At 44.4% G+C, this 11,989-nt stretch overlaps 1 protein-coding gene across 1 annotated transcript in view; it reads left to right on the top strand.

The window, feature by feature from the left end:
* The window catches only part of Elmo1 (engulfment and cell motility 1), a 503,321-nt gene that overhangs the window by 88,946 nt on the left and 402,386 nt on the right, over positions 1-11,989 (top strand). Inside the window, exon 2 of the mRNA XM_028789271.1 lies at positions 6,208-6,358. Coding sequence (XP_028645104.1) covers positions 6,281-6,358 — 78 coding nt within the window. The 5' untranslated portion in view covers positions 6,208-6,280. The remainder of the gene's footprint in view (positions 1-6,207; positions 6,359-11,989) is intronic.

Here is an 11,989-nt window from a genome sequence, read left to right as displayed (position 1 = left end):
CTTTCTTTCTTTCTTTCTTTCTTTCTTTCTTTCTTTCTTTCTTTCTTTCTTTCTTTCTTTCTCTTTTTCTTTCTTTCTTATTAAAGATTTTATTTATGTTGTATATATGGTGAGTACACTGTAGCTGTCTTCAGACACCCCAGAAGAGGGTATCAGATCCCATTACAGATAGTTGTGAGCTACAATGTGGTTGCTGGAAATTGAACTCAGGCCCTTCAGAAGAGCAGGCAGTGCTCTTAACTGCTGAGCCATCTCTCCAGCCCTGGACATTTTCATATTCTGCAATGTTCCCAGGTCTCTAAGGGTCTCCAGTCCTTCCTTTTTTTTTCTTAACCTTCTGGCACCTGAGAATTGCCACCGGGTCCCAGATACCGATAGAATCAATCTGTAGATTCAACCTCCATTGTATGTGGCCTATTGTCCAGTGTAGGGAGACACATATACCTCTCTATGGACTTCCATGACAGTTACTATCTATCTACTTGATTTATCAAAAAGAATGTCCTTTCTGAAATACTTTTCAGAAGAAAACCAAAGGCAGGACTCAACAAGTCTGGGAATCACAGTCCTGACTCAGGCTAGGTGACAGACTGTCCCCATGACATCATTACATCACGGCATCACTGCATCATAGCATTACTGTATCATAGCCTCAGTGCATCACAGCATCATTATATCACTGCACCACGACATCACTGTATCACAGTACCTCTGCATCACTGTATCACAGTACCTCTGCATCACTGTACCACCGGATCACTGTATCACAGTATCTCTGCATCACTGTATCACAGTACCTCTGCATCACTGTATCACAGTATCTCTGCATCACTGTATCACAGTATCTCTGCATCACTGTACCACTGGATCACTGTATCACAGTACCTCTGCATCACTGTACCACCGGATCACTGTATCACAGTATCTCTGCATCACTGTATCACAGTATCTCTGCATCACTGTACCACTGGATCACTGTATCACAGTATCTCTGCATCACTGTACCACTGGATCACTGTATCACAGTATCTCTGCATCACTGTACCACTGGATCACTGTATCACAGTACCTCTGCATCACTGCACCACTGGATCACTGTATCACAGTATCTCTGCATCACTGTATCACAGTATCTCTGCATCACTGTATCACAGTATCTCTGCATCACTGTACCACCGGATCATGGTATCATGGCATCATTACAGCATCACAGCATCACTATATCAATACATCAGTACATCATCGTATCACAATATCACTGCATCACTGTATCAGATATCATTACATCACTGCACCACTGCATCACTTGACAACTGCATCACTGCATCATGGCATCACTATATCACTGCATCAGTGTACCATGACATCATTGATGTATAGTAGGGATGTTGCTAGTCATAATTTTAGGAACTATGACAAGTGCATGAGCCAAACAATTTTTGAAGCAAAACAGTTCTTCTTTTAATTTGGAGTCATAGTTTTAGAGGTTTCAGTTCACAGTCAGTTGGCTCTGTTGTTTCTATGCTATTGGAGGCATATTATGGTGGAGCAAAATTGCTCACATGGGGAAAGCCACAGTGGGAGAAGAGAGAAAGGAGTAGGAGGGGCAAGTCAGTGGGAGGAAGGAGATTAGGTAAGTGTAAGTCATGCCTCTAGTTACCTAATTCTTCTCCTAGGCCCCACCTCTTTCTACGATCTCCCCAGGTTGTGCCACCAGCTGGAGACTGTGCTCCTAGCACTTAAGTCTGTGGTTGTTTAACCCTTAGCAGATAATGAGATGCTGTCAGTCTGTTTGGAATACTGTGGTGGAGCACTGGAACAGAGGTCGATCCACCCTAGTCTGTCTGCACAAGCCTTCTTGAGGTACAGTGTGCAGGTAAGGTAGTAGTCTCAGCCATGGAAACTGGAGAGCTCCAGAAAGAGGAGCAGGCCTCAGAGTAACCTGAGACTGCTTTCAGTGGAAGTCCCTTCCTCTTTCCACAGTCCAAGGCAAAGAGAAATGGGAACCAGTCAACATTTTAAAAACAAGGCTAGCAGCCTCTCCTCCATCCCATCCTCATAGGCATTGTCTCATTACCAGAAATAATGTCCATGCATAGGTCAGAGGAAAGGAAGGATAGGTTCAAGAGAGCCCTTCTACTGCTTCGTGGTTTTGTTCCACTGCTCCACCCTGGCCTCTCCTGTCTGGGTTTTTCACTGTAATGAATGGAAAGCAAGACAGATGTCTAGTTAGGTATGGAGTGGTTTCTGTCCCTTGTCTTGGGAACATGACTCAAGAAAACTTTCATTAGTAGGATGGACCAACTAGTGGAAACAGAGCTGCATGTGACCAACATGTAGACATTAGTTAACTGACTTTCTAGTAAGAAAGGTCTCTTCTATCTCATATGCTCAAGTGTAAGCAAGATATTGAATGTCTGTATTAAAGTCACAGACTGTTAGTGTTCTACATGGCATCATGCAGAGCTAGGAGGCAAGCAGGGGCACTTTAGAGCTCTCCACCCACTGCCTCCAGAGATTTATAGTTACCTTGGAAGGCAGTGGTTAGGGTGTCTAGCCAACTGCCCAGGCTACTTCCCCTATTGTTTCTGCCCTCAGTGATCCTCAGATTTCAGTCTGAGTGAGAATTATTATACCAGACTGTCCATCCTGATTGCATTAATGGGGCAATGTCAGGAATCCTGCACAGTACTTGGGAGATGTGGGGTTTGATAAACTTAGTTTTCCTTTTGTTCATAGCTCTGGCATGTTGGGAGAAACTGACAAGAGCCGAGTGTTACACTAGGGGAAGCAAAGGATACTAGGGGACCATACTTGTCCAGAAAAGACTTCAAAGTATATTTCTATCTGTTATGACTGAGCCAGTCTGGTTTATGTGTCAATAGTTGCTGCAGAAACAAGAAGGGCATTCACCTGTGCAGTTCCAGTGGCACAGCCCTGACTATTAGTGATCTCCCCAGAGTGTGTGCTGCCTCAGGACCTCTCAGGGAGAAGTCAGAGATGCTGTCCACCCTGTTACTGTGCATAGAGTAGAGGTCTGGCAGAGGTTTTATCTTTGTCAAGTGTCAGCCAAAGCTACTGAGATACCGAGTTACTGCCTTAAGCTCCATTGGGCAGTAGAGACTGTATTCAAGGCCAGGATGAGTTCTTCTAAGGATGGAAAAGAGGAAAGGATTGTGCACTCTGCAGTTGTGGCTCCAGCTCCGCTCCCTGGAATCCTCCGTGCTCCCTGTCTGCTCTGCAGTTGTCACTACAGGGAGAGCCCATGAGGCCTAGCTGGCCTGGGAAGGAAGCCAGGGAAGTCCTGGCTTCCCCCTTTCAATGGCTGCTTTGTGCTGCTGCCCTCCAGCTCTCAAGGGGAGACACTGGAGAGCCTGCCTTTGTGTTCTCACCTGCTCAGCAGGTTTTCCTCCCAGAAATAAAGACCAGTTGAAGTGGGAAGAAAACAAGAGCAGCCTTTGATTCCTAGAAGGTTAAACCCCTTCTTTCTTAATTGTAGACTGTTTTGTGGAGGGGAGCGGCAAAGGGGTGCTCAATGCAGTTTTCTTTCTGAGATCTATTCTCTTGATCATCAGAGTTAGGTGTTTCTGATTTGAATCTAGTTACCGGGTAAGCACACAGCATGTGTTTATGGTAGAGCTTCTTTGTACTTTTTATTCTAGGGCATATATTTGGATGTGGATCTCCCAAGCTGAAGTGGTTTGGTATTGATAGGGTTGTGTTCTGAATGTTCTCAAGTATTCAACAGGGCAGAGACCTTGCAAAGCCAGTCCCATCCTTAGCTTACTTTGGTTCAGAATGGGGTGCTGGAATTATTTAATAAGGTCATATTGTTTTCAACATTGAGCAGCTTTAAACAAAATAAGACTTGGTATTGTTTTAACAATTATGTTTTGAGGATATCATCCTAGAAGAATTAAACTTACTGAAACATAATGCAAACCATCAGAGTTTTTAATATAGCTGGCTGAAGGCCTTCTAAACAGCTGTACACGAACAGAACAGGTACCTCTTGCCTTGAAGTCATGAACTGATGGTGAGAGAGTGTAGGCAGGGAACCAGCTGCTCCCCGAAGCGTTCTTTTTCTTCTTTTGCCTGTTCTTAATTGGTTTCAGGGTCTTGCTTATTTTAAGACTATTTCAGGAGTGTTTCTGCCTCAGAGCTTTTACATTTACTTTTTCCTAGTCCACGAAGTGATTTCTCAGCTCTCCACAGGGCCTGTTGTCTATCACTTTTCTCCCATGTCTTTACTCAAACTCCACAGGCTCAGTGAGGCTTTCCCTGCACTTATTTGTTTTGTCCCTTTGTCTCTGCCACCTCAACATCAACAATGCCAGCCTGCACCCATGAGCCCCAACGAGCTTTATTCTTTTGTCTCTTGTTGGCATCTAACAGCCAGGTCTGCACCTGTGTCCTCACCACACAAAGGGAGCCTGGCACCTAATGGAGAGCAGTAATGATTTGTAGATGAAAGATTAAACCACTGCACGGTGGGTTTGTCCTTGCTGGGTGCCACTGATTAGCACAACAGGGCACCTAATCTTCCCTAGCCAGGAGCAGTAGCTTTGTTTGGGTTTAGTTCATTTGCTGGCCAGCTCCCACCAAAGCTAATTATCCACACAACTGCTGGTATCACTGAGGTGTCCCCATTAACTCTTGTCATCCCTGTCATCATCGTGATGTTATGCTCATTGGTCATGGAAATCGGAATAGAAATGGACAGAATTTATGCTGGTCTTGTAAAGAATGAAAGATGTTTGAGTAAAGTCTTCTCATAGATTTCTATTTCTGGGGGAGGAGGGCCAAAAATCTATAGAGACAGGTAGAGTTTGGACAGTGTATAAGGAAGGGGACATGTGACTTTCCATCGTTATGTTTAACAATGAGAAAAATACAAGCTAAAAAGTACATGAAGGTGTGGGGTTTTCTGTCTGCCAGGCTTTTCAGGCTGGCATTCATTCCATCTGTTGGTGAGGCTGTGTGTAAGCAGGCTGCCTCAGGCTTTGCTAGAGGGAGGGCATGTTGGTAGAGCCTTAAGGAGGGACTTTGGAGATGCCTATCAAAATTTAAACAATATATTCTCTTTGGCCCAACAATTTTACTTTTATGATTCTATGGTGGGGATTAACTTTGACAGGTGAAGAATTATACAAGCATAACTTTACGCCTTGCAAACCTGGTTTGTAACACCAAAGGAAAGAAAGAAACCATGGAATCAACCCACAGCAGGGACCCGGGTCACAAGGGAGGACACACTCTGGTGACCAGCTTCGAAAAGAATGAGTATACGCCAGCACTGTACCATACAGAGATCTAGAAGAGGCACTAAATTATGAAAGGTACAGGATGTTGTCTTTGTATAAAGAAAGGGAGGAAAGTCATAATATATTTTTGTTTTTGTTTTCTATCCATGAGGACATTTGGAAGGAGAGCATCAAGAGACAATCACTGCACAGCTGTAAGTTAGGCGAAAGGACTGTTGGGTGGGTGATACTTGGGGAGTCTCCACAGAGAGTATTAGGTGGCTGTTTTATCTAATTGAATTGTCAGTAAGATAAAGAAATGGAGAAGCAAGGGAGGAAAATCATTACTTCCTTTGTGAGAGAATTCAAGGCTTTTCTGAAAGCTCCCAGGCCACGTGGATATTCTCCCTCTGGAAGACTGGCCTTGGGGAGGGAGTGTGAGCATGTGTGAACTCCTGGGGAATTTCTCCTTCCTCATGATATCCTGGTTGCTATAGTGCAGATCTATTTGTGACACACAGAAAATGCTTTAAATAAAAGCGACTTCCTGACCATGACTTCCTGGGCAATGCGTTCTTCCGGAGACTGTTGCGCGCCAAGGTTTACATACAGTCTGAGAGCGAACCCTGCTAAGTCAGGTCGGAGAGCCAATAAGAGCAGGGTTCCATCCTGTGGTGCTGGTGGTGGTGGGGGGTTTGCTGTGTTGTTCCTGAAAAAAAAAAAAAAAACATGCAGCAAGCCGAACACCCAGGGCAGTGTCTGCTGGAGGCTTTGCCTCCAGTACTTTAGCACGCCTCCATCTTTCTTTGGGGACCCAGGGCGCGGTTGGCTCTGCCCCTGTGGCTTCATTCTCGGGGCGCCAAGAGGAGCATTTCTCATACACCAGTGAAAACAGGAAGTGATGATGAAGCGAGTTCGCCTTGCATCTGCGCTGAACTACTTTCTTTTTGTCATTCCTCATTAGGTATAGACACGTGTGACAGTCCACGCAGTAGGACCCCCGTTTCTACCGGTTTTGGACTTCCTCCTGTCACACAATGCCGCCGCCTTCGGACATCGTGAAGGTGGCCATAGAATGGCCTGGCGCCTACCCTAAACTCATGGAGATTGACCAGGTGAGTAAGGCCTGTAGGACTGGAGAGCTCACAACAGTTTCCCTAGTCGCACTGAGTGGTTGCAGATTTTGAATAGCTTCATCTCCCTACTCTAAGGGGCTGTGAAATCCGGGCAGTAATTACTACAGTGTGGTCTGTTTATAGACAATGGCAGTGGATGGGACTTCTATAGTCTTGCCCCATCTGCTGGATTGTGTCAATATTGGGTTCCTATCTGAAGCAGTCGTGATAGCAGCTAGAGGGTTTGGGTTCTTAGCATCAGGACAGATGGATTGTCCCATCCTACTGTTGGGACTCATGGGTGGGCAGAATTTCATATGGACAATGTAAAACTGACTTTAAAAAAACATTATTTATCTCCAGAAGAACCAACATATAGTTTGTTATAATAACAACTTTGTAATAAAATTAGTATAGAGCACATTATCTGGAAGATGGCACAGAATCAGAAAATAATGTAATGAATATAAATGGAGATTATAAGAATCATTTCATTTGAGAGCATGGGTGATTGGCAGTCATGTGACGTGGCTCTGACTCTGATTACAGATTGTCCAGGATATTTGCTTTGTTCTCATTTCTCTGAAGTCATTCTAGAACAAGTGATTGAAGAGAAGAAGGACAAGTCCTAATTTATACTTACAAGGTTCAAGAGGCATAGTGGCAGTCTATATTTTCAATTAGGATACCATGGCAACGCCAGCTATTATGCTCCTGATACTATTTTATAATTATTTTCACAGTTCTTTTTCTGGTCAGATTTTATTATCAGATTGAAGACCACTGCAAGAGTTACTTGGCATTGTGTAGATTCAAAGGAGTAATCAAAACAAACTCCACAGGTCAGGTCAGAATAAGTGGGTTCAAATTTGCATGTAAGAACAGTTACATTGTACAGACTGTGAAAGAGTGGCCATCAGACCAGCACCTCTCTGTCATTTTAACTCAATGGAGAAACAACTCTTACAGGTGAAGTCTGCATGTGCCATAGCTTTGTGCGGGTATCAGGCAGCCAGCACTCATCCTTCTTCACATGAGGGTAGCTCAGGACCAGTTACATTTTACCTTTAAAAAGATAATCTAGTGATATTTGACACAGACTAAATGTTGGGACTAGGTGTGGTCTGTCCAAAAGAATGACAACCAAGGTAAAGGTGGTCCTTCAGTCACAGCAGTCCTGTGCTCTGCAGAGGAATGAGCCTTGGTCCATTCTGTCTCTTTGGTTTGCGTTATCAGCATGGGGGGCTCAGGAACAGATGCTTGGGCCTTAGCAATGCAGATTCTCAGGCCTTACCTAGATTACTGACCCAGATATGCATGATGACAAGATTCCCAGGGTATCATTGTGCAATTAAGTGACAAGTGGCACCCAAGCCAGGGTGCACATTAGAGTCACTATCGCCATCAGTTTATTCTAAGAGAATCTCATTTCATGGTTCTGATGAACTGTTTAATTTTGGTTTAACCGTGGTTGGTGGAATTTATGGCTTCTCTGTTAAGGCAGCCTTTGATTCATATTCCAGATGCCTGGGAATTCAGTATAATGTTTTCTGTTTTGGAGATGGCTTTCTCTGTATATGTGAGTTTCAACAATTTTAAAAGAAAATAATCTTTGTACTTTGGAATAATTTTAGATTTATAGAAAACTGCAAAGATTCTATGCATTTCCCTCTATTCACTTGTATTTTGTATTCCTTAGCATTAATGTTGTCACATAATTTTAGACCAGATGCATCCTCCACAATCACATAAAATACAGTATATAGTCCATATTTATATCTCATCATTTGTTCCAGTAAAGTCATTTGTAGCCATTTTTCTATGATGTCTAATAGCCCACCGCAAATCACCTATTACCTTTATTGTTATACCTCTTTTGTCTCCATTGCCTGAAATAATTCTTTAGGCATTTCTGGCAGCTATTTTATGGAAAGTACTTCAGCTTGGGATTTCCTGGTACATGCTGTCTGGTAGATTTGAATTTTGCATTTTGAGATGAAGTACCAGAGAAATGGTGCCATGTCCTCTTCAGGGAGACATGAAAGTCAGGGAGCTCTCCCATGGCTTTCTTTCGTTTTTGTTCATTATTCCAGTGCCATGGATGAGAACATGGATGTTCAGAGAAGCCATGTTACCTGTCAGTTAGTGAGAGGCCAGGTCAGGACTGGAGGCTTCCTTACCTCTCAAGACTTAACTTTTAGGTTGTCTAAATTACAGTCCTTGTGGCAATGTGGCAGTTCCATACTGAGGCAGACAAAGAATGAGGAACCCAGGCTCTTCCTGCCTGGGTGTACTTACAATGCTGCAGTCAGGTCTTGTTTCCTGATACAATAAGAACTTGGCCTGAGACTTGGAAACATACTTTCACATGCACTGAATACTTGAAATGATGACTACCAGGAGTTTCTCCTGGTTCTCTGCATCATTCAATAAGGATTCTACTGTCTGCCTGGCTCTTGTGCACTTGTTAGCAGAAATGTTAGAAAGCATATTGCTTCCTTTAAACCTGGATGACTACTGTTTCACTAACAGTGTTTTAAAGGATGGTTAGGCATTGCTGTTTTGGGTCTTCCACCTTCGTGGTGTCATTGTCTCGACTCTGAGTAGAGGTCCTCGAACCTTGTGCTGGAATCGTTCAGGAAGTTTACTCAAAGTATACAGTGCCGAGCTGCAGAGAATTTTATTCTGTCAACAAGGGCAGGGATGCACTTAGCATGATAAGCACTAGTGGCTGAAAAACAGCCAGTGTGCTAGGAGTGGATTTGTGCTTAAATGCTGCTTCTCTCATGTCTCCTAACCAGTCTTTACTTGATAGATGGACACTTCACCAATGAATCCTGGTGAGGAGCTTCTGCTGGGCTCGACTCTACTCAGCTGTCCTCTAATGACACCTGTTCCCAAGGACATCTGCTCACAGTGGACTTGTTTACATTCTTTGAAAGTCTTGAGCAGATTCTTTTGTGTTTTTTCTACTCAGCAGGAAAAGTCCTAGGATCTTTTCGTGAACGGACTTTTGCTGCACCAGATGGCACATTCCAAAGTCATCTTCTCTCTTGGTCCTTGACTCTGTTCCAGGCAGGCTATGTAAGGCTGAAGAAGGTGGTTGTCGGGATTGACAGAAGCTACAGTGCTGCCACACTTTCTGTTTTAGTGATCTTTCACCTAGTAATTACTGTATATCAGTGGAGTCTGAGCATCTGGCCAGAGGTGCTTCCTGAGTGGCAGTGCAGTACACAAGGTGGTGGGGGTGGGGTGATAATGGTGTGCAGTATAGATGGCAGTGTGTTGTGTATGCTGGGGACAGAACATGAGTACTGAGTCCTGGCAAGAATCTTTGGTTGGTATTTTTTTTTTTTTCGGTTTTTCGAGGCAGGGTTTCTCTGCGTAGCCCTGGCTGTCCTGGAACTCACTTGGTAGACCAGGCTGGCCTCGAACTCAGAAATCCGCCTGCCTCTGCCTCCCAAGTGCTGGGATTAAAGGCGTGCGCCACCACCACCCGGCTTTGGTTGGTATTTTAGCTGCAGTAACAAAGCACTTTAGATACAATAATAAACAGAACCTTGTTTTTCCCATTTGTGGAGGCTGGACGTTGAAGATCAAGGCACCAGGGGTTGAGGATCTGGTAGGATCTGCAGCTTACGAAAGGTTTCCTCTCATGATCCATGGTACAGGCTAACTCTCTGGGCCACGTTGTAAAGATGGCTTTCCTGAACTAGTCACCTACCAAAGGCTCCACTGCCCTATCCCACCACCAGAGGCTTAGTTTCAGCTCAGACTGAAAACACACACATTCCAAGCTATGCTCTCTCAGGGCCCTGGTTTCTGGACAAGCTCAGTTTGCCTCCTGGGGCCCTCTTTTCCTTGCCTCAAAAAGGGGTGGGGCATAATCATTTGTTCTTGGGAAGATTAAAGAAAACATATGAAAATAATGTTGATTATTGCCTGGTTCAGAGCCTTAATCGCCAAGGCAGCCATTCTTGCTGTTAGTTTAAGCAAGTGTGCATTACATTGGAAATGTAGTCTGGTTCCGTTTTACCTGTATGTTCATCCTGGACAGCACTAGACCACCATCTTGTTCCTGCTCTGCCTTGGTTTCTCATCATTTAGGAGAAGCAGAAAAAAAATGGAGGGCAAGTGGGAGATACTATCTGGCAACAGGAAACTACTAACTGGATGTGCAGGCAGTTTGTGTTGTGGAATAGTCACTGATTCTCTACCACTCCACCCACAATCCTGGGCAACTCCACAGTTTGTGAAACACCTATTGCATTGTGGCTTTGCTTTGGATGCTGCTTTTCCAGTTCCTAGTGACCCATTCTTACCTGAAATATGGGCATTTCATTAATGAGGAGGAGGAGGAGGATGAGGAGGAGGAGGAGGAGGAGGAGGAGGAGGAGGAGGAGGAGGAAGAAGAGGAGGAGAAAGAGGATGAGGAGAAAGAGGAAGAGGAGGAGGAAGAAGAGAAGGAGGAGGAAAGGAAGAGGAGGAAGAGGAGGAAGAGGAAGAGCATCCTTAGTAGTGGTGCTTTTGTCAGGGGCTCAGCTCTGCTCTGTCATACTCTACTGACCCTTATTGTGTCTGAGGGGACATCGGCACACAGCCCTCTCCCAGTTCTAGACAGCAGTTCTTCTGTTACTGGTACTCTCTTCAAGCTCCAGCATCTTTTTCGTATCTCTCACCCACTCACTCTTTGCCAGACCCTGAGCCAAGAAAGTATCATTGTTGTGTCTGAGAATTCTGTGGCCTGTGTTTGTAGATGGTAAGTCTGGCTTTTAGCATCTTCTCTCTCTCCAGCTTGTCGTCCTTTTCCAGGAGAGACAGAAGAGGGGCAGGTACTTCTTGTTTCTCTAGGCCTCTCAGCCTATTCCAGCCCAGTCCATCTCTTGTAGTTCTTAGCAGCCTTTCTTTGATAAGTGTCGGCCCCGTCCAGTGCTCTCCCCTTACAGGCTCTTTCTCCAGCAGCAAGCCCCTTCATTCCTACTGTTGGAGATTGTCCTATTATTTGAACCCTGATCAGCTGTTCCCATACAGTTCCTCCATTCATATGCTTGCTTGGATGTTTTCAGTATATTGGCTATGCTGTCATGGTGCTGGTGGTGGATGAACAGCACTTCCCTTTCCTCCGGAGGGGGCCTTACTGATATGGTATCTACTAGCTTCAGTCGAGTGGTCTTCCCTCAGCCTTATTTCCCCTGTAATACTACACAGGATCTTCCTACATCCCTGTCCTCAGACATCAGTCAGTCCTGTGATACTTCATCCCCTAGTTACTCTGGATTAAGTTCATCTTTGATCCTAGTCTACTTCTGTCCATATCTTTTTTCTCCTCGACTCTCTAGTTTTGTGCTTACTGTAGATGGATAGTTTTGATCTTAACTCCTTGACCTCTCAGATGCTAAACATCATCTCTGACTTAGTGATACCTGCTCCCATGACCAGTGTCGGCTAGTATCTGACATCACTTTCAAATCTCTGCGTGTTGGAGGCATGGTTTTCCATGTACAAACAAACCATCCCCTACCTTTAGAAGACATACAAATGGTTGATGGAATTCTCCACTTGTGAAGAAAAGGGTCTCAGGGAATCATTTATGGTTCAGTGGATAAGTCCTATACTTTGTACAAGGAGACA

Source organism: Grammomys surdaster, unplaced genomic scaffold (genome assembly GCF_004785775.1).
Source record: "Grammomys surdaster isolate TR1022 unplaced genomic scaffold, NIH_TR_1.0 125807, whole genome shotgun sequence".
NCBI lineage: Eukaryota > Metazoa > Chordata > Mammalia > Rodentia > Muridae > Grammomys > Grammomys surdaster.
Note: the sequence above shows the minus strand (reverse complement) of the source record. Positions and strands in the feature narration are given on the sequence as shown.